The 22,156-nt window shown below is 49.9% G+C and overlaps 1 protein-coding gene and 1 long non-coding RNA gene across 2 annotated transcripts; both read left to right on the forward strand.

The window, feature by feature from the left end:
- Nucleotides 1-4,658: 4,658 nt before the first annotated feature.
- On the forward strand, nt 4,659-20,925 carry LOC114667451 (serine-rich adhesin for platelets-like; the record flags this gene model as incomplete). The annotated part of the gene is made up of 15 exons (XM_051920295.1): nt 4,659-6,267; nt 6,787-8,607; nt 8,887-10,524; nt 11,776-13,686; nt 13,855-14,472; nt 14,749-15,207; nt 15,940-16,622; nt 16,801-16,865; nt 18,029-18,183; nt 18,686-18,813; nt 18,899-18,963; nt 19,038-19,180; nt 19,791-19,915; nt 19,994-20,052; nt 20,721-20,925. Coding segments are annotated over 15 exons (9,684 nt in total), but the record flags the coding sequence as incomplete, so codon positions are not given.
- Nucleotides 20,926-21,174: 249 nt separating this feature from the next.
- On the forward strand, nt 21,175-22,156 carry LOC127526117 (uncharacterized). Its single transcript, XR_007933735.1, has 3 exons — nt 21,175-21,259; nt 21,384-21,461; nt 21,804-22,156. It is a non-coding gene; the product is annotated as an uncharacterized LOC127526117 (long non-coding RNA).

Here is a 22,156-nt window from a genome sequence, read left to right on the forward strand (position 1 = left end):
CTGTACTCACGCTGAGAGTGGCTCTCCTTGGACAGCCATGCCTGATGCTGCCAGCTGCTGCCAGCTGCTTTCTACCCTGAACAAGTCCATCACATTTTTCTGCCGTCTTTTTCATGAATTTGATAGGCGACCATCACGAAGGCTGGTGGCACTGCAGGACAGAGTGGGTAACATGATGGTGCAGCACTCTGCGTGTAGCTGCAAAAATATAAGGTGTCATCAGGCACGGGTAAGACGCGTGTCAAAAGAACTCTCAGAGTCCAAGAGTTCGTTTTAACGGTTTTTAGTGAAAGTTAAAAGCGAATGATCCAAACAAGAATAAAAGAAAAAATATTTACACACTTAGAATAAAAGGCAAAAAAGGTAAAAATGAATCTTCTATAAACTTAGCTTTTTTTGAAAGACTTTAGTATTTTTATACTTAAAGGTTCTTAATTTCTTCTTTCCTACTTAAAGGTTCTTCTTCTGTACGCTTTACGTATGGCACAACACATAAATTAAGTGCATAGTTACTTCACGCACTCTAAAGGCTCGTAAGCCGGTTGGCACAGTGACGTGCAATCACAGTTAAAAATCGTATGCCTCTACACCTTAACAACACAAGGCTGACACTAACTCACTGCAGAATAATGTTTACTCCAAGCTATTAGACATGGCAAGAACATACCAAAATGATTCTGTTCACGGGGGTTATAGGAACCTTCCATAGTTTATGCATTGTCATCTAATAAACATTCATGAATCTTATAGAACAAGGAAAATGGCTCTTACACTGCGTGTCCCAACATGCCGTATGCTCCTAGTCACAACTGTCAATCCATTTTCTGAGCCCACCTTGTCATCTGACTGGAATTTATTTCTGCAGAAAATGACATCCCGTCCACTATCACCCATGTTCCCCTACCAACCACCCTATTCTCAGATTTCAGTTTACCAGCTGACAATAATATCTCGGCGCTTGTAACAAAATCGAATTCTTCCACATGTCAATCAGATCCAATACCTACAAGCTTTGTTAAGTCCTGTCTGTCACATATTTCCCCCATGATAACTACTATAGTTAACTCTTCCCTTACCACAGGCCCGGCCCCCCTCTCACTAAAAACAGCCTCAATTACTCCAATTCTGAAAAACCTGCTTTAGACCCAAATATCCTGAACATCGGCCCATCTCAAATGTCCATTTATAGCCAAAATTCTTGAAAAGATAGTTGCCTCCCAACTCCAGTCCCACCTTTCAACAAATAACCTTTTTGAACAGTTTGTTTCAATCTGGGTTTCGCCCTAAACACATGCAGCACAGAAACTGTCCTGGTCAAAATCACAAATGATCTTCTCCGGGCAGCTGACATGGGACTTTTATCAATTCTTGTGCTTCTTCACCTCAGCTCTGCATTTGACACCACATCTCAGCAGATACTTTTGAAACGACTCGCTAGTTTTGGAGTCTGTGGCCTTGTCCTTCAGTGGTTTTCTTCCTACCTCACTGATAGGACGCAGTTTGTTCAAATTAAGGGCTTTAAATCTGAGAACGCAGTCGTTACTCAGGGAGTTCCGCAGGGTTCTGTTTTGGGGCCGCTTCTTTTTCTTATTTGTATCTTCCCAATAGGTAATATTTTCCAGCACCATGGTATTAGGTTTCGTTGCTATGCCGATGACACACAGCTATATCTATCCACTAAATCCACTTCTGTTTTCCCTCCAGATGCCCTTATGGCAGGTCTCCAAGACATAAAGACATGGATGACTCACAATTTTCTCCAACTAAACAGCAATAAAACTGAGGTACTCCTCATTGGTTCTAAATCCACACTTGCTAAGGTTAACCATTCTTCTATTTTAATAAACAATATTAACACAAACATTTCTTCCCAAGTTAAGAGCCTGGGTGTTATCCTTGACAGTACTCTTTCTTTTTCTTCCCATATAAGTACCATTTCTCGGACTGCCTTCTTCCATCTCCGAAACATTTCTAGACTTCGCTCTGTTCTCACCCAGCATAATACTGAAGTACTGGTCAATGCCCGAGTCACCTGACGTATAGATTACTGTAACGCTATTCTATCTGGCATTCCACAAAAACTTATTCATCGCTTACAGCTTATTCAAAATTCTGCTGCCAGGATAATATCCTGCTGTTGTAAATCCACTGAACATATCCCACCAATTCTCCGTAAACTTCACTGGGTCCCTGTTAACTACCGATTACAATACTAAATACCGCTCTTAACATTTAAAGCTCTCCACCACCTCACTGATCTCCTCCAGACTTACACTCCTTTCGTTTACTCAGATCTTCATCTGCCGCTCGACTTTCTGTACCACACATCAGACTCAGTGCACTGGGAGCTCGAGCGTCTCTCCTGGTGCTCCTCAACTCTGGAATTCTCTTCCCTCTCATATTCGTCAGCTTGAGTCAATAGCACAGTTTAAAACTCCTCTCAAAACTTATCATTTCAAGCTGGCATATCCTACTGCCGGTCATATTTGTTTGTTTACTAATTATTGCTTTGTGATTTATCATTTTCTTGTTTTTATTTTATTAATTATTGTTTAATTTATTGTAAGGTGACCTTGAGTGATAAGAAAGGAGCCTATTAAATAAAATGTATTATTATTATTATTATTATTTAAATGACACAAAGTAGTCGACAATTCATTAATCCACATGGAGGCTGTCATGCGATCCAGAAGCACCCCCTTGTTTGTTCATACAAACTGATGGTGACAATGACAAACAGAATGGGACATCTGGGATGCAACAAGAACTACAAAAAACCATAAGGACAAATACTGCACTGGAAGTTGCTGCTGGGACTGAAACGGAGACATCTACAGTATGGTGTAGCACCACTTTCACTCTCAACACACTCTCTTCCCAGCTTTGAGGATTAAAGATGGCTCTAGGAGGGGCACAGTGGGCAAGTCCTTGATGGCAATTCAGTGTTTGGGTTTTGGTACACAGGCACAGACTGTCAGGTGAGCAGACAGCACAGACAGGCCAAATGACGCTGCCTTTTCTCTTATTCCAGGTCACCAGGCAAACCAACGGCAAGGTGCAGCACCATGGAGCTGCGGAGTGTGTCCCTCCTCCTCCTAGTCACAGGTATGTGTGGTGCTAGACCAAGACCATCCTCTGTCCAAGAGCTTCTGCTCTGTGAAGTATGGCATCCACAGTAGACATTCCTGCCTTCCAGAGTGCAGGCAGCACAGCTCTGTGGTCACAACCTGACCCACCAACCCATTGCTGAACAAGCACCATGGGAGCTGAATGGATAGTTCAAAACCCAAAGGCTCACCATGAAACCCTGCAGTCCACATGAGATGTGGTAAAACCTTCTCTGGACACAGTGACTGCATGTAAACACATCCTCAGCTAGCTTCTCCCCTCAGAACTGAAAATTGGGGTGGGGATAGTGGGAATGTACAAGACAACAGCATAGTGCCCACATCAACAACAAGACACTCCAGATGAAAAGGATAGAGAGTTGAAAACAAGAGGGCACTGTCCAAATTAAAAATTGTATCTCTCTAACAGTATTTGCCAACGTGATGAGGACTACAGACCAATCAGTATCAAATTCAACGACGATTGCCACCAGTACACTAAGTGGAACACTGGCCCCCTCAGTGACGTCCACTGCATCATCATCATCATCATCTTCCTCAAGTACAAGTTCATCATCTTCGTCAGTTAGTCCAATTTCCTCAACTTCCACAGCTAGTCAAATAGCATCTTCTTCTTCCTCAGCAATTCCTGAATCATCATCGTCCTCCTCAAGTGCCAGTTCATCATCTTCCTTACCAAACCCTGTATCATCTTCATCCACAGTTAGCCCTGCATCCTCAAATCCCTCAGCTACTACAATATCACCATCTTCCTCAGCCAGTTCCATATCCTCATCATCCTCAGCCAGTTCCATATCCTCATCTTCCTCAGCCAGTCCAGCATCATCCTCTTCATCTGCTAGCCCTGTTTCCTCATCCTCCTCCAGTCCCAGTTCATCATCCTCCACAGCTAGTCCTCTATCCTCATCTTCCTCAGCTAGTCCAGCATCATCATCTTCATCTGCTAGCCCTGTTTCCTCATCCTCCTCCTCCTCCAGTCCCAGTTCATCATCCTCCACAGCTAGTCCCCTATCCTCATCTTCCTCAGCTAGTCCAGCATCATCCTCTTCATCTGCTAGCCCTGTTTCCTCATCCTCCTCCCCCAGTCCAAGTTCGTCATCCTCCTCAGCTAGTCCAGCATCATCATCTTCATCTGCTAGCCCTATTTCCTCATCCTCCTCCTCCTCCAGTCCCAGTTCATCATCCTCCACAGCTAGTCCCCTAACCTCATCTTCCTCAGCTAGTCCAGCATCATCCTCTTCATCTGCTAGCCCTGTTTCCTCATCCTCCTCCTCCAGTCTCAGTTCGTCATCCTCCTCAGCTAGCCCTGTATCATCATCTTCATCAGCAAGTCCAGCATCATCCTCTTCATCTGCTAGCCCTGTTTCCTCATCGTCCTCCTCCAGTCCCAGTTTATCATCCTCCTCAGCTAGTCCTGTATCATCCTCTTCATCAGCTAGTCCAGCATCATCCTCTTCATCTGCTAGCCCTGTTTCCTCATCCTCCTCCTCCAGTCCTAGTTTGTTATCTACCTCAGCTAGTCCCGTATCATCATCTTCCTCAGCTAATCCTGCATCATCCTCTTCCTCTGCTAGTCCTGCTTCCTCATCCTCCTCCTCCAGTCCCAGTTCGTCATCCTCCTCAGCTACTCCCGTATCATCATCTTCCTCAGCTAGTCCAATTTCCTCATCTTCCTCAGCCAGTCCCGCATCATCCTCTTCATCTGCTAGCCCTGTTTCTTCATCATCCTCCTCCAGTCCCAGTTCATCATCCTCCTCAGCTACTCCTGTATCCTCGTCTTCCTCAGCTAGTCCAGCATCATCCTCTTCATCAGCTAGCCCTGCTTCCTCATCATCCTCTTCCAGTCCCAGTTCATCATCCTCCTCAGCTAGTCCCAGTTCGTCATCCTCCTCAGCTAGTCCCGTATCATCATCTTCCTCAGCCAGTCCAGCATCATCCTCTTCATCTGCTAGCCCTGTTTCCTCATCCTCCTCCTCCAGTCCCAGTTCGTCATCCTCCTCAGCTAGTCCTGTATCATCATCTTCATCAGCTAGTCCAGCATCATCCTCTTCATCTGCTAGCCCTGTTTCCTCATCCTCCTCCTCCAGTCCCAGTTCGTCATCCTCCTCAGCTACTCCTGTAACATCATCTTCCTCAGCTAGTCCAATTTCCTCATCTTCCTCAGCCAGTCCCGCATCATCCTCTTCATCTGCTAGCCCTGTTTCCTCATCCTCCTCCTCCAGTCCCAGTTCGTCATCCTCCTCAGCTACTCCTGTAACATCATCTTCCTCAACTAGTCCAATTTCCTCATCTTCCTCACCCAGTCCCGCATCATCCTCTTCATCTGCTAGCCCTGTTTCCTCATCATCCTCCTCCAGTCCAAGTTCATCATCCTCCTCAGCTACTCCTGTATCCTCATCTTCCTCAGCTAGTCCAGCATCATCCTCTTCATCTGCTAGCCCTGCTTCCTCATCCTCCTCTTCCAGTCCCAGTTCATCATCCTCCTCAGCTAGTCCTGTATCATCATCTTCCTCAGCTAGTCCAGCATCATCCTCTTCATCTGCTAGCCCTGTTTCCTCATCCTCCTCCTCCAGTCCCAGTTCATCATCCTCCTCAGCTAGTCCTGTATCATCATCTTCCTCAGCTAGTCCAGCATCATCCTCTTCATCTGCTAGCCCTGCTTCCTCATCCTCCTCTTCCAGTCCCAGTTCATCATCCTCCTCAGCTAGTCCCGTATCATCATCTTCATCAGCTAGTCCTGCATCATCCTCTTCATCTGCTAGCCCTGTTTCCTCATCCTCCTCCTCCAGTCTCAGTTCGTCATCCTCCTCAGGTACTCCCGTAACATCATCTTCCTCAGCTAGTCCAATTTCCTCATCTTCCTCAGCCAATCCCGCATCACCCTCTTCATCTGCTAGCCCTGTTTCCTCATCATCCTCCTCCAGTCCCAGTTCGTCATCCTCCTCAGCTACTCCTGTATCATCATCCTCCTCAGCTAGTCCCAGTTCGTCATCCTCCTCAGCTAGTCCCGTACCATCATCTTCCTCAGCTAGTCCAGCATCAACCTCTTCATCTGCTAGCCCTGTTTCCTCATCCTCCTCCTCCAGTCCCAGTTCGTCATCCTCCTCAGCTAGCCCTGTATCATCATCTTCATCAGCAAGTCCAGCATCATCCTATTCATCTGCAAACCCTGTTTCCTCATCCTCCTCCTCCAGTCCCAGTTCGTCATCATCCTCAGCTAGTCCGGTATCATCATCTTCCTCAGCTAGTCTAATTTCCTCATCTTCCTCAGCCACTCCCGCATCATCATCTTCATCTGCTAGTCCTGTATCCTCATCTTCCTCAGCTAGTCCAATTTCCTCATCTTCCTCAGCTAGTTCCATATCCTCATCTTCCTCAGCCAGTCCAGCATCATCCTCTTCATCTGCTAGCCCTGTTTCCTCATCCTCCTCCTCCAGTCCTAGTTCATCATCTTCCTCCACTAGTCCCGTATCATCATCTTCCTCAGCTAATCCTGCATTATCCTCTTCCTCTACTAGTCCTGCTTCCTCATCTTTCTCAGCCAGTCCCGCTTCATCCTCTTCATCTGCTAGCCCTGTTTCCTCATCATCCTCCTCCAGTCCCAGTTCATCATCCTCCTCAGCTACTCCTGTATCCTCATCTTCCTCAGCTAGTCCAGCATCATCCTCTTCATCTGCTAGCCCTGCTTCCTCATCCTCCTCTTCCAGTCCCAGTTCATCATCCTCCTCAGCTAGTCCCGTATCATCATCTTCCTCAGCCAGTCCAGCATCATCCTCTTCATCTGCTAGCCCTGTTTCCTCATCCTCCTCCTCCAGTCCCAGTTCATCATCCTCCTCAGCTAGTCCCAGTTCGTCATCCTCCTCAGCTAGTCCCGTATCATCATCTTCCTCAGCCAGTCCAGCATCATCCTCTTCATCTGCTAGCCCTGTTTCCTCATCCTCCTCTTCCAGTCCCAGTTCATCATCCTCCTCAGCTAGTCCCAGTTCGTCATCCTCCTCAGCTAGTCCCGTATCATCATCTTCCTCAGCCAGTCCAGCATCATCCTCTTCATCTGCTAGCCCTGTTTCCTCATCCTCCTCCTCCAGTCCCAGTTCATCATCCTCCTCAGCTAGTCCTGTATCATCATCTTCATCAGCTAGTCCAGCATCATCCTCTTCATCAGCAAACCCTGTTTCCTCATCCTCCTCCTCCAGTCCCAGTTCATCATCCTCCTCAGCTAGTCCTGTGTCATCATCTTCCTCAGCTAGTCCAGCATCATCCTCTGCATCTGCTAGCCCTGCTTCCTCATCCTCCTCTTCCAGTCCCAGTTCATCATCCTCCTCAGCTAGTCCCAGTTCGTCATCCTCCTCAGCTGGTCCCGTATCATCATCTTCCTCAGCCAGTCCAGCATCATCCTCTTCATCTGCTAGCCCTTTATCCTCATCTTCCTCAGCTAATCCAATTTCCTCATCGTCCTCAGCTAGTTCCATATCCTCATCCTCCTCAAACAGTCCAGCATCATCCTCTTCATCTGCTAGCCCTGTTTCCTCATCCTCCTCTTCCAGCCCCAGTTCATCATCCTCCTCAGCTAGTCCCGTATCATCATCTTCCTCAGCTAGTCCAGCATCGTCCTCTTCATCTGCAAACCCTGTTTCCTCATCCTCCTCCTCCAGTCCAAGTTCATCTTCCTCCTCAGCTAGTTCTATATCATCATCTTCCTCAGCTAGTCCCGTATCATCATCTTCCTCAGCCAGTCCCGCATCATCCTCTTCATCTGCTAGCCCTGTTTCCTCATCCTCCAGTCCCAGTTCATCATCCTCCTCAGCTACTCCTGTATCCTCATCTTCCTCAGCTAGTCCAGCATCATCCTCTTCTTCTGCTAGCCCTGTTTCCTCATCCTCCTCTTCCAGTCCCAGTTCATCATCCTCCTCAGCTAGTCCCAGTTCGTCATCCTCCTCAGCTAGTCCCGTATCATCATCTTCCTTAGCCAGTCCAGCATCATCCTCTTCATCTGCTAGCCCTGTTTCCTCATCCTCCTCCTCCAGTCCCAGTTCATCATCCTCCTCAGCTAGTCCTGTATCATCATCTTCATCAGCTAGTCCAGCATCACCCTCTTCATCAGCAAACCCTGTTTCCTCATCCTCATCCTCCAGTCCCAGTTCATCATCATCCTCAACTAGTCCCGTATTATCATCTTCCTCAGCTAGTCCAGCATCATCCTCTTCATCTGCTAGCCCTGCTTCCTCATCCTCCTCTTCCAGTCCCAGTTCATCATCCTCCTCAGCTAGTCCTGTATCATCATCTTCCTCAGCTAGTCCAGCATCATCCTCTTCATCTGCTAGCCCTGTTTCCTCATCCTCCTCCTCCAGTCCCAGTTCATCATCCTCCTCAGCTAGTCCCGTATCATCATCTTCATCAGCTAGTCCTGCATCATCCTCTTCCTCTGCTAGTCCTGCTTCCTCATCCTCCTCCTCCAGTCCCAGTTCGTCATCCTCCTCAGGTACTCCCGTAACATCATCTTCCTCAGCTAGTCCAATTTCCTCATCTTCCTCAGCCAATCCCGCATCACCCTCTTCATCTGCTAGCCCTGTTTCCTCATCATCCTCCTCCAGTCCCAGTTCATCATCCTCCTCAGCTAGTCCTGTATCATCATCTTCCTCAGCCAGTCCAGCATCATCCTCTTCATCTGCTAGCCCTGTTTCCTCATCATCCTCCTCCAGTCCCAGTTCATCATCCTCCTCAGCTACACCTGTATCCTCATTTTCCTCAGCTAGTCCAGCATCATCCTCTTCATCTGCTAGCCCTGCTTCCTCATCCTCCTCTTCCAGTCCCAGTTCATCATCCTCCTCAGCTAGTCCTGTATCATCATCTTCATCAGCTAGTCCAGCATCATCCTCTTCATCAGCAAATCCTGTTTCCTCATCCTCCTCCTCCAGTCCCAGTTCATCATCCTCCTCAGCTAGTCCCAGTTCGTCATCCTCCTCAGCTGGTCCCGTATCATCATCTTCCTCAGCCAGTCCAGCATCATCCTCTTCATCTGCTAGCCCTGTATCCTCATCTTCCTCAGCTAATCCAATTTCCTCATCTTCCTCAGCTAGTTCCATATCCTCATCTTCCTCAAACAGTCCAGCATCATCCTCTTCATCTGCTAGCCCTGTTTCCTCATCCTCCTCTTCCAGCCCCAGTTCATCATCCTCCTCAGCTAGTCCCGTATCATCATCTTCCTCAGCTAGTCCAGCATCGTCCTCTTCATCTGCAAACCCTGTTTCCTCATCCTCCTCCTCCAGTCCAAGTTCATCTTCCTCCTCAGCTAGTCCTATATCATCATCTTCCTCAGCTAGTCCCGTATCATCATCTTCCTCAGCCAGTCCCGCATCATCCTCTTCATCTGCTAGCCCTGTTTCCTCATCCTCCTCCTCCAGTCCCAGTTCATCATCCTCCTCAGCTACTCCTGTATCCTCATCTTCCTCAGCTAGTCCAGCATCATCCTCTTCTTCTGCTAGCCCTGTTTCCTCATCCTCCTCTTCCAGTCCCAGTTCATCATCCTCCTCAGCTAGTCCCAGTTCGTCATCCTCCTCAGCTAGTCCCGTATCATCATCTTCCTCAGCCAGTCCAGCATCATCCTCTTCATCTGCTAGCCCTGTTTCCTCATCCTCCTCCTCCAGTCCCAGTTCATCATCCTCCTCAGCTAGTCCTGTATCATCATCTTCATCAGCTAGTCCAGTATCATCCTCTTCATCAGCAAACCCCGTTTCCTCATCCTCCTCCTCCAGTCCCAGTTCATCATCCTCCTCAGCTAGTCCTGTGTCATCATCTTCCTCAGCTAGTCCAGCATCATCCTCTTCATCTGCAAGCCCTGCTTCCTCATCATCCTCTTCTAGTCCCAGTTCATCATCCTCCTCAGCTAGTCCCAGTTCGTCATCCTCCTCAGCTAGTCCCGTATCATCATCTTCCTCAGCCAGTCCAGCATCATCCTCTTCATCTGCTAGCCCTGTTTCCTCCTCCTCCTCCATTCCCAGTTCATCATCCTCCTCAGCTAGTCCTGTATCATCATCTTCATCAGCTAGTCCAGCATCATCCTCTTCATCAGCAAACCCTGTTTCCTCATCCTCCTCCTCCAGTCCCAGTTCATCATCCTCCTCAGCTAGTCCTGTGTCATCATCTTCCTCAGCTAGTCCAGCATCATCCTCTTCATCTGCTAGCCCTGCTTCCTCATCCTCCTCTTCCAGTCCCAGTTCATCATCCTCCTCAGCTAGTCCCAGTTCGTCATCCTCCTCAGCTAGTCCCGTATCATCATCTTCCTCAGCCAGTCCAGCATCATCCTCTTCATCTGCTAGCCCTGTTTCCTCATCCTCCTCCTCCAGTCCCAGTTCATCATCCTCCTCAGCTAGTCCAGTGTCATCATCTTCCTCAGCCAGTCCCGCATCATCATCTTCATCTGCTAGTCCTGTATCCTCATCTTCCTCAGCTAGTCCAATTTCCTCATCTTCCTCAGCTAGTTCCATATCCTCATCTTCCTCAGCCAGTCCCGCATCATCATCTTCATCTGCTAGTCCTGTATCCTCATCTTCCTCAGCTAGTCCAATTTCCTCATCTTCCTCAGCTAGTTCCATATCCTCATCTTCCTCAGCCAGTCCAGCATCATCCTCTTCATCTGCTAGCCCTGTTTCCTCATCCTCCTCCTCCATTCACAGTTCATCATCCTCCTCAGCTAGTCCTGTATCATCATCTTCATCAGCTAGTCCAGCATCACCCTCTTCATCAGCAAACCCTGTTTCCTCATCCTCCTCCTCCAGTCCCAGTTCATCATCATCCTCAACTAGTCCTGTATCATCATCTTCCTCAGCTAGTCCAGCATCATCCTCTTCATCTGCTAGCCCTGCTTCCTCATCCTCCTCTTCCAGTCCCAGTTCATCATCCTCCTCAGCTGGTCCCAGTTCGACATCCTCCTCAGCTAGTCCCGTATCATCATCTTCCTCAGCCAGTCCAGCATCATCCTCTTCATCTGCTAGCCCTGTTTCCTCATCCTCCTCCTCCTCCAGTCCCAGTTCATCATCCTCCTCAGCTAGTCCAGTGTCATCATCTTCCTCAGCCAGTCCCGCATCATCATCTTCATCTGCTAGTCATGTATCCTCATCTTCCTCAGCTAGTCCAATTTCCTCATCTTCCTCAGCTAGTTCCATATCCTCATCTTCCTCAGCAAATGCAGCAGCATCCTCTTCATCTGCTAGCCCTGTATCCTCATCTTCCTCAGCTAATCCAATTTCCTCAACTTCCTCAGCTAGTTCCATATCCTCATCTTCCTCAAACAGTCCAGCATCATCCTCTTCATCTGCTAGCCCTGTTTCCTCATCCTCCTCTTCCAGCCCCAGTTCATCATCCTCCTCAGCTAGTCCCGTATCATCACCTTCCTCAGCTAGTCTAATTTCCTCATCTTCCTCAGCCAGTCCTGCATCATCATCTTCATCTGCCAGTCCTGTATCCTCATCTTCCTCAGCTACTCCAATTTCCTCATCTTCCTCAGCTAGTTCCATATTCTCATCTTCCTCAGCCAATGCAGCATCATCCTCTTCATCTGCTAGCCCTGTATCCTCATCTTCCTCAGCTAATCCAATTTCCTCATCTTCCTCAGCTAGTTCCATATCCTCATCTTCATCAGCCAATCCAGCATCATCCTCTTCATCTGCTAGCCCTGTTTCCTCATCCTCCTCTTCCAGCCCCAGTTCATCATCCTCCTCATCTAGTCCTGTATCATCATCTTCCTCAGCCAGTCCAGCATCATCCTCTTCATCTGCTAGCCCTGTTTCCTCTTCCTCCTCCTCCAGTCCCAGTTCATCTTCCTCCTCAGCTAGTCCTGTATCATCATCTTCCTCAGCTAGTCCCATATCATCATCTTCCTCAGCCAGTCCCCCATCATCCTCTTCATCTGCTAGCCCTGCTTCCTCATCCTCCTCTTCCAGTCCCAGTTCATCATCCTCCTCAGCTAGTCCCAGTTCGTCATCCTCCTCAGCTAGTCCCGTATCATCATCTTCCTCAGCCAGTCAAGCATCATCCTCTTCATCTGCTAGCCCTGTTTCCTCATCCTCCTCCTCCAGTCCCAGTTCATCATCCTCCTCAGCTAGTCCTGTGTCATCATCTTCATCAGCTAGTCCAGTATCATCCTCTTCATCAGCAAACCCTGTTTCCTCATCCTCCTCCTCCAGTCCCAGTTCATTATCCTCCTCAGCTAGTCCTGTATCATCATCTTCCTCAGCTAGTCCCGTATCATCATCTTCCTCAGCCAGTCCCCCATCATCCTCTTCATCTGCTAGCCCTGCTTCCTCATCCTCCTCTTCCAGTCCCAGTTCATCATCCTCCTCAGCTAGTCCCAGTTCGTCATCCTCCTCAGCTAGTCCCGTATCATCATCTTCCTCAGCCAGTCAAGCATCATCCTCTTCATCTGCTAGCCCTGCTTCCTCATCCTCCTCTTCCAGTCCCAGTTCATCATCCTCCTCAGCTAGTCCTGTGTCATCATCTTCCTCAGCCAGTCCCGCATCATCATCTTCATCTGCTAGCCCTGCTTCCTCATCCTCCTCCTCCAGTCCCAGTTCATCATCCTCCTCAGCTAGTCCCGTATCATCATCTTCCTCAGCTAGTCCAATTTCCTCATCTTCCTCAGCCAGTCCTGCATCATCCTCTTCATCTGCTAGCCCTGTTTCCTCATCCTCCTCCTCCAGTCCCAGTTCGTCATCCTCCTCAGCCAGTCACGTATCATCATCTTCCTCAGCTAGTCCTATATCATCATCTTCATCAGCTAGTCCAGCATCATCCTCTTCATCAGCAAACCCTGTTTCATCATCCTCCTCCTCCAGTCCCAGTTCATCATCCTCCTCAGCTAGTCCTGTGTCATCATCTTCCTCAGCCAGTCCCGCATCATCATCTTCATCTGCTAGTCCTGTATCCTCATCTTCCTCAGCTAGTCCAGTTTCCTCATCTTCCTCAGCTAGTTCCATATCCTCATCTTCCTCAGCCAGTCCAGCATCATCCTCTTCATCTGCTAGCCCTGTTTCCTCATCCTCCTCCTCCAGTCCCAGTTCGTCCTCCTCCTCAGCTAGTCCAGTATCTTCATCTTCCTCAGCTAGTCCAGCATCATCCTCTTCATCTGCTAACCCTGCTTCCTCATCCTCCTCCTCCAGTCCCAGTTCGTCATCCTCCTCAGCTAGTCCCGTATCATCATCTTCCTCAGCTAGTCCAATTTCCTCATCTTCCTCAGCCAGTCCTGCATCATCCTCTTCATCTGCTAACCCTGTTTCCTCATCCTCCTCCTCCAGTCCCAGTTCGTCATCCTCTTCAGCTAGTCCTGTATCATCATCTTCCTCAGCCAGTCCAGCATCATCCTCTTCATCTGCTAGCCCTGTTTCCTCATCCTCCTCCTCCAGTCCCAGTTCGTCATCCTCTTCAGCTAGTCCTGTATCATCTTCTTCCTCAGCTAGTCCTGTATCATCCTCTTCATCTGCTAGCCCTGTTTCCTCATCCTCCTCCTCCAGTCCCAGTTCGTCATCCTCCTCAGCTAGTCCCGTATCATCATCTTCCTCAGCTAGTCCAATTTCCTCATCTTCCTCAGCCAGTCCTGCATCATCCTCTTCATCTGCTAACCCTGTTTCCTCATCCTCCTCAGCCAGTCCCAGTTCGTCATCCTCCTCTGCTAGTCACGTATCATCATCTTCCTCAGCTAGTCCTATATCCTCATCTTCCTCCGCTAGCCCAGCATCATCCTCTTCATCTGCTAGCCCTGTTTCCTCATCCTCCTCCTCCAGTCCCAGTTCGTCATCCTCTTCAGCTAGTCCTGTATCATCATCTTCCTCAGCTAGTCCAGCATCATCCTCTTCATCTGCTAACCCTGTTTCCTCATCCTCCTCCTCCAGTCCCAGTTCGTCATCCTCTTCAGCTAGTCCTGTTTCATCTTCTTCCTTAGCTAGTCCTGTATCATCATCTTCCTCAGCCAGTCCTGCATCATCCTCTTCATCTGCTAGCCCTGTTTCCTCATCCTCCTCCTCCAGTCCCAGTTCATCATCCTCCTCAGCTAGTCACGTATCATCATCCTCCTCAGCTAGTCCCGTATCATCATCTTCCTCAGCTAGTCCAATTTCCTCATCTTCCTCAGCCAGTCCTGCATCATCCTCTTCATCTGCTAGCCCTGTTTCCTCATCCTCCTCCTCCTCCAGTCCCAGTTCGTCATCCTCTTCAGCTAGTCCTATATCATCATCTTCCTCAGCTAGTCCAGCATCATCCTCTTCATCTGCTAGCCCTGTTTCCTCATCCTCCTCCACCAGTCCCAGTTCGTCATCCTCTTCAGCTAGTCCTGTATCATCTTCTTCCTCAGCTAGTCCTGTATCATCCTCTTCATCTGCTAGCCCTGTTTCCTCATCCTCCTCCTCCAGTCCCAGTTCATCATCCTCCTCAGCTAGTCCCGTATCATCATCTTCCTCAGCTAGTCCAATTTCCTCATCTTCCTCAGCCAGTCCTGCATCATCCTCTTCATCTGCTAACCCTGTTTCCTCATCCTCCTCAGCCAGTCCCAGTTCGTCATCCTCCTCTGCTAGTCACGTATCATCATCTTCCTCAGCTAGTCCTATATCCTCATCTTCCTCCGCTAGCCCAGCATCATCCTCTTCATCTGCTAGCCCTGTTTCCTCATCCTCCTCCTCCAGTCCCAGTTCGTCATCCTCTTCAGCTAGTCCTGTATCATCATCTTCCTCAGCTAGTCCAGCATCATCCTCTTCATCAGCTAACTCTGTTTCCTCATCCTCCTCCTCCAGTCCCAGTTCGTCATCCTCTTCAGCTAGTCCTGTTTCATCTTCTTCCTCAGCTAGTCCTGTATCATCATCTTCCTCAGCCAGTCCTGCATCATCCTCTTCATCTGCTAGCCCTGTTTCCTCATCCTCCTCCTCCAGTCCCAGTTCGTCATCCTCTTCAGCTAGTCCTGTATCCTCATCTTCCTCAGCTAGTCCAGTTTCCTCATCTTCCTCAGCTAGTTCCATATCCTCATCTTCCTTAGCCAGTCCTGCATCATCCTCTTCATCTGCTAGCCCTGTTTCCTCATCCTCCTCCTCCAGTCCCAGTTCGTCATCCTCCTCAGCTAGTCACGTATCATCATCCTCCTCAGCTAGTCCCGTATCATCATCTTCCACAGCTAGTCCAATTTCCTCATCTTCCTCAGCCAGTCCTGCATCATCCTCTTCATCTGCTAGCCCTGTTTCCTCATCCTCCTCCTCCTCCAGTCCCAGTTCATCATCCTCCTCAGCTAGTCCAATTTCCTCATCTTCCTCAGCCAGTCCAGCATCATCCTCTTCATCTGCTAGCCCTGTTTCCTCATCCTCCTCCTCCAGTCCCAGTTCATCATCCTCCTCAGCTAGTCCTGTATCATCATCTTCATCAGCTAGTCCAGCATCATCCTCTTCATCAGCAAACCCTGTTTCATCATCATCCTCCTCCAGTCCCAGTTCATCATCCTCCTCAGCTAGTCCTGTGTCATCATCTTCCTCAGCCAGTCCCACATCATCATCTTCATCTGCTAGCCCTGTATCCTCATCTTCCTCAGCTAATCCAATTTCCTCATCTTCCTCAGCTAGTTCCATATCCTCATCTTCCTCAGCCAGTCCAGCATCATCCTCTTCATCTGCTAGTCCTGTTTCCTCATCCTCCTCCTCCGGTCCCAGTTCATCATCCTCCTCAGCTAGTCCTATATCATCACCTTCATCAGCTAGACCTGCATCATCCTCTTCCTCTGCTAACCCTGTTTCCTCATCCTCCTCCTCCAGTCCCAGTTCGTCCTCCTCCTCAGCTAGTCCAGTATCTTCATCTTCCTCAGCTAGTCCAGCATCATCCTCTTCATCTGCTAACCCTGCTTCCTCATCCTCCTCCTCCAGTCCCAGTTCGTCATCCTCCTCAGCTAGTCCCGTATCATCATCTTCCTCAGCTAATCCAATTTCCTCATCTTCCTCAGCCAGTCCTGCATCATCCTCTTCATCTGCTAACCCTGTTTCCTCATCCTCCTCCTCCAGTCCCAGTTCGTCATCCTCTTCAGCTAGTCCTGTATCATCTTCTTCCTCAGCTAGTCCTGTATCATCATCTTCATCAGCTAGTCTAGCATCATCCTCTTCATCTGCTAGCCCTGTTTCCTCATCCTCCTCCTCCAGTCCCAGTTCATCATCCTCCTCAGCTAGTCCTGTATCCTCATCTTCCTCAGCTAGTCCAGTTTCCTCATCTTCCTCAGCTATTTCCATATCCTCATCTTCCTCAGCCAGTCCAGCATCATCCTCTTCATCTGCTAGCCCTGTTTCCTCATCCTCCAGTCCCAGTTCATCATCCTCCTCAGCTAGCCCTGTTTCCTCATCTTCAACAATGAATTCCTCAACTACTCCACCTTCTGTGATGCGTCCCTTGCACTTCAGACTTCTGGAACCCTTCAATTCCACGCTTAATGACACAAACTCCATGGCATTCCATCTCCTCAACTCCACGGTGACCCAGTCTGTAAGTCCACATGTTTTTCTTTGTCTAGTTTTTATGTTCCTTTTTTGTTCCCTTGTGCTGTCCTTCAATGGCCAACTCAGTTTTCCATCTGTCCTTTTGGACCTTAGCATGGACATTCTCATTTTGTGAAGTGTCCCTGCAGGATGGTGCTACTAATTGCCAACTTCTGTCTTCACAGATTGATGCCATCTTCAGACCTCAGTACCCTAACAGTTACGTGGGATCTCATGTGAACAGTTTTCGGTAAGTGACCAGCATTCTCTGCAGTGCAGACTGGGGGTCAGGTGGACGCTGGTGTTTGTCTAAATATGCATCTGGGCTGGGGGGGCCAACATGAAGTCCAAGGTCATGTTGCAGCATGGCACAGGTGTGCTTGAATGGTGCTATAAAGGCATTGTAATCTGGGTGGTCTTTGTGGATGTGCTTTGAGGTGGCATACATCAGAGAGGGTGTGGCAGCACTGCCACACAGGCGACGCTATTTGGAAATGGGAAAACACAAAGTCGTGTGTGAGCCATCCTGCCCAGCGCAGAGAGTCCTTATCAGAGTAAATGTTACACTGATTCAGACCACGTGTGCAATTTGACCCACACTAAGGGGCTGTCACTCCATCAGAGTGGTCATTAGGTTCATTATTGTGTATGTGGTGCCCACAGGCGTACCATTGGACACAATCAAGTGGAAGTGGAATTTCCACAGACACGACGACAAACAAGTGGGCATCCAAAGGGGACATCCATAGAGCTGCGGTGCCAGTCTTGCCCACTCTTTCTTTCTCCATCCCCACCTCCTCTCCATCATTATGTCTGCTGTTCGCAGCTGGGCTTTCTGAGGACATCAGCTGTAGTGTCACGTCTTCCCCTTCAGCTCTGTCTGTCAGCTGGTAATCTTGGAAATGGGAAGTAAAGGAAGTTCGCTAGGTGGCCATCACTTCACCAAGGCACAAACAGGACAGTGCAGTCAGGGACAGTGGGACTGACCTGAGCACACCCACTGTGAACACAGCCAGTAGGAGCGGCCCGTCTACTTCCTGTCAGGTGGCGCCATCTTGTGGAAGTTCTCCATATACATGGCTTTACTGGTGACTGAGGCACCAAACATTGATGTGACCAGGCAGAGCACGCCAGTGCAGTGTGCCTTCTAATGATAGGTCGTCCGTATGGCGCCCTGATGTGCTGTCACCTGAATGACCAATGACATGCCAGACGGGCGCATTTGGGCCCTTCTTTCCATTTGTCCCACCCCGCTGAAGGGCCAGCATGGCAGGCAGCGGAGGATGCCAGGCCAGCTCAAAGTTTCCAGTTCACTACAGGGACACAGGGCACATGTGCCAACCACAGCAGATGAGCCCACTGACCTGCACGCCCTGGCACCTCATGCTCTCTCTGATCTGTCTTGTATTTCAGTAATGGCTCCATCATCACTGACATGACCCTCTCTTTCTCGTCCAACAACACGGCACCAAGCAACATTGATGTGGTCAACACGTTGTACACGGTGGTCAACTCATCTGGATTTGCAAACAACTTGCCATTGGACAGAAACAGCATCCAGTCAAACGGTAGGCACAGCGATGGCCTCTGCAGGCTGCCAGTTTGTGACATCATCGGGCCACTAAACTGCGACCTGACCTTCAAAAGTCAGATGGGCATTTGGAAAACTCTTCTTTTGTATCCCCAAATGTTTTACACACATAAGGGGCATCACCCACATCTCCTGGGGCATGGCCAAGGGTCAAATCAGGTGGCAGCTCTTGCACTAGCCCACCAGGGGGAGAAGGTCGAGTGTGCCATGTCACTGCGTAGCCTGATGCAGTGAGTGCCCAGTTCTCCCACTGTGCCAACCGCTGACTCTACGTGTGATCCTGCTCCCCAGGTTACATCCACAGCAGCTTGTCATTGCAATGCCAAGTCCCTCATCTCTTGTGATGGTCCATTTGGGGGGCTAATTCATTCTCGTCAGGCACACAATTTTCTGAACAATCAAATTTAGGTGCCATCCTCTCTCTTGCCACGTAAATCAAACTATGACGCCCTCACCTCACCTCCATGCTTTCTTTTCAGATGCCAATGTGACCAGTGCCTTCCCCTGGTACATCACACAGTTTCTTATACTGCAAGGATACACAGAAAGCCTGTCTAACAACGCATCGGACGCATACAAGCAGCTCAACCTAAGTGTCGTCAACTGGGTGAGGATGGCATCACAGCACAGCCCGCCTTGACCGGACCCTCAGCACCCACTCACTTGTTCACTCTCTGCTTCTTCTCTTTCAGCTGCAGCCCATCTTTGGCAGAGTTCTAAATGCGAGCCTGACGAGTGTGCCATCCTGCTCCTTCAGGTAACATCACCGAGCCGGTGGGGTGGGCAGCCGCGAGGCGAGCCCCCACTCACAGTCTGGGTCGTCTCTTACAGCAATTCCAACAACTGGACTCAGGCCAGCCTGCTACTGCAGCTGTCGGCCAAGCAATCGGCCAGCACCTCCATGATCATCTCCAGCATCCTCGCCACGCCGAGCCCCTCGCTGATGTACACCGAGGACAGCCTGCAGGTCAACGGTACGGCCAGCGACGCGCAATATCGATAGACAGAAATGAAAGGCACTTTTATACTGGAAGAGGTAGATGGGAAAGGCATTTTATACTGGAAGAGGTAGATGGGAAAGGCACTATACAGAACAGAGAGACTGATGGCTGCTGAGTGGTTTGTGTCTCTTTAACTGAGCAGAGAGGCAGGTAGGACCGACGTGAAAGGCACCATATACAAGTGACAGAATGGCAGACGGGCTCGGGGAGAGAGAGAGAGATGGGAAAGGCACGATATGCTAGATTGATGTGGAAGGTGCTTTGTAGGATGGATGGATATGAAGGGCCCCATATTGAATAGCTAGATAAGCCTAGCATGGTATGGTTCCAGTGTTCCTGTAAATGGACAGACACACAGATGGGAAAGGCGCTATATAAGGTCAAAGTGCCAGAAGAGCAATGACTGAACAGACAGACGTGACAGCTCAGTAGATGTGAAGGGCCCGGATAAATAGACTGACACCTGAAAGGCGCTATACAATACTGTAGAGAGACAGACGTGAAAGGCGCTATATCATTCAAGACCAGAAAACAATATTCCTTGGCCTCCCCATTTATCTGAGCGTCGTGTGTCTCTACGCAGGGTCCCACGCACCAATCCAAGTGTTCCCCTTTGACCTGCGGATCCTGAATAAGGATTTTGTGGCCGGGATGTCCAATCAGTCAAACTCGAACTTCATGGATTTTAGCAATCAGGTCATCCAGTCGGTGAGTTGATCTCCCATGGAGTGGGGTCCATCCTGGGGGGGTGAGCGCCTGCCCTAAGTGTCCCATCTCTCTCTGCAGGTGACAAGTCTGTTTTCACAACACGCAGGATTTTCACAGGTTTACGTGTCACAACTCAGGTGAGTCTTCCTCCTCCTCCTCCTCCTCATTTTCTTGCCTCTGGTCCTCATCTTCCTGGGCGCAAAACGTCATGTGACATGCTGAAGACGGGGTGTCTGTAGAGACTGCGGTGAGACGCAGACCGCCACTAGGGGGCAGTAGTCCAGTGCCGAGCAGCCATTCATGCACATACCTGGACTCAGCCCTCAGGCCCGGTCTTAGGTATTATGGGGCCCTAGGCAAAAGGGGGGTCCAGGGACCCCCTAGAAGCTCTGCAAAATGCGTGAAAATTAGGCCAAGGAGACGTTTCGGGGCCCCCCGGATGCCGGGGTCGCCTACTTCGCCTATGCCTAAGGCCGGGCCTGCAGCCCTATGGACCAGCAGGCCTTCTCACACAGGACCCTCAGGGTGAAAGTGATGGTGGGCCGAGACGCTTGTTGTTTGCTGTCAGATGTTGTGCCTCTTTGCATTCTTTCCCATTTTATTTTCTATCCTAATGGCTTTCTGATTTAAATTTCCAAATGTCCACATTGCTCTGAGAGGGTGGCACAGGCTTAAGGATGGGCTGCTAATCAGAGTTGCACATTGGAATGAGGAAGTGTTCTGTATGCCCACTACAGTGCCAAGATGGCACCATTGCCCTGGCAGGCCGTGATCCTCTAAACTTCTTCTTCTTGTCACCACGCAGGAATGGGTCAGTCATCGCCAGCACAAACATCAGCTATGCCAGTGGGAGCAGCAGCAGAGACAGCGTGGCACAGGTCCTGTACAGAGGCATCACTCAGCTGTCACTCGATGGCCTGGACCTGGACCCCGCCTCAGTCACCCCTGCAGGTACGCTTGTCTGTCCTCTAGGATTTCAAGATCACATAGGTGGCCGGACGGAGGTCTAACTGGTCAAGGAGTGCCACATGGCTGGCCAGCGTGGCCTAAGGCTGATGTTCTTCTTTGGCCTCTGCTTGGCACACCACCCAATGAGCTCAGCTGCTGGCTGACTCCCCCGTACCAGCCGATGGATCGCTTCAGCTACTCTTGGCTGCTGCGCCACCTCTATGTGTCTTTTCTAGAAGGTGTGAGCTATGCCAGGATGCCACCTTAACTTGTGTTTTCTGTGTCTCCTTAGCCACCCCTATGCCCGCAACAGCACGGCCGTTCCCAGGATTTGCAGTGGCTATCATTGTGCTGTGCAGCTTGGCCATCCTGGTCATTCCCATCATCATTGTTGTGGTGAGTGACAAAGCCAAGAGGGTGTGAGTCTCCCGTGCCGCATGGTGTCCCAGCACCTTGCTCTGTTCTCAGCGGGCGAGGCTGGTAATCAGATCAATCACTGATGCCCATTCTCATTTGACAGCTCCTGAAGACGAACCTGCGGCAGCGACTGAGTCGAGCCTTCAGCTTCAAGTCGCCCGAGTCCTTCAGCATATTCTCAGTGAGTGGCACTAAGGGGCGGACGTGGGGGGGGGGGAACACACGGAGACAGAGGAGCAGGGAGGGGGGGGGCATGGGGGTTGGGAGAGGAGAAGGCAGTGTGACAGAGGGAGGGGGGGGCTGAGAGCGAAGGGGGCGCTGCAAGTGGCATTAAGATGGAGGGAATGGGCAGACGGCAAAGCAGCTCAGACCACTAAGAGCGTCACGAGACCTGGAGGCGGGTGGGTGACAGGGTGTGGGCCCTGGGGTGAAGGAGGGCCTCAGATCAGCAGGCTTGTCCCACACGAGTGTTGACCAGGTGGGCCATGACGCCTGACTGATGTCTCTTCTCTCCTCCTTGCAGGACCACGACTAAGCCCCTGCAGTGCAGCCATGGGATGTAAAGAACGACGACCATCTCGGTGACGACAGAGCCCACCATTACCGGATGCCATGTTGGCACTTGTTCTCTGACTGGACTTTTTTTGCTCAACTGCTCTCCTTCCTGGCCGTCTATCCAGACCCTGGTTGGCACGTCTGGCGGGCACTGGGTGGTGAATCGGCTGCTGCCAGGCAGTGAAGCGACTCTCATGCTGATAGCCCCTCTTGCCAGGGGCGAGATTGGACTGAATGAACACTCTGGGGGGCCGTGATGATCTGCCTGGTTTTCTGATGTAAACGTCGCTCGCTTGTGTTGTGCTCAATAAAAGGCTTCAA

Source organism: Erpetoichthys calabaricus, chromosome 17 (assembly GCF_900747795.2).
Source record: "Erpetoichthys calabaricus chromosome 17, fErpCal1.3, whole genome shotgun sequence".
Taxonomy (NCBI): domain Eukaryota; kingdom Metazoa; phylum Chordata; class Cladistia; order Polypteriformes; family Polypteridae; genus Erpetoichthys; species Erpetoichthys calabaricus.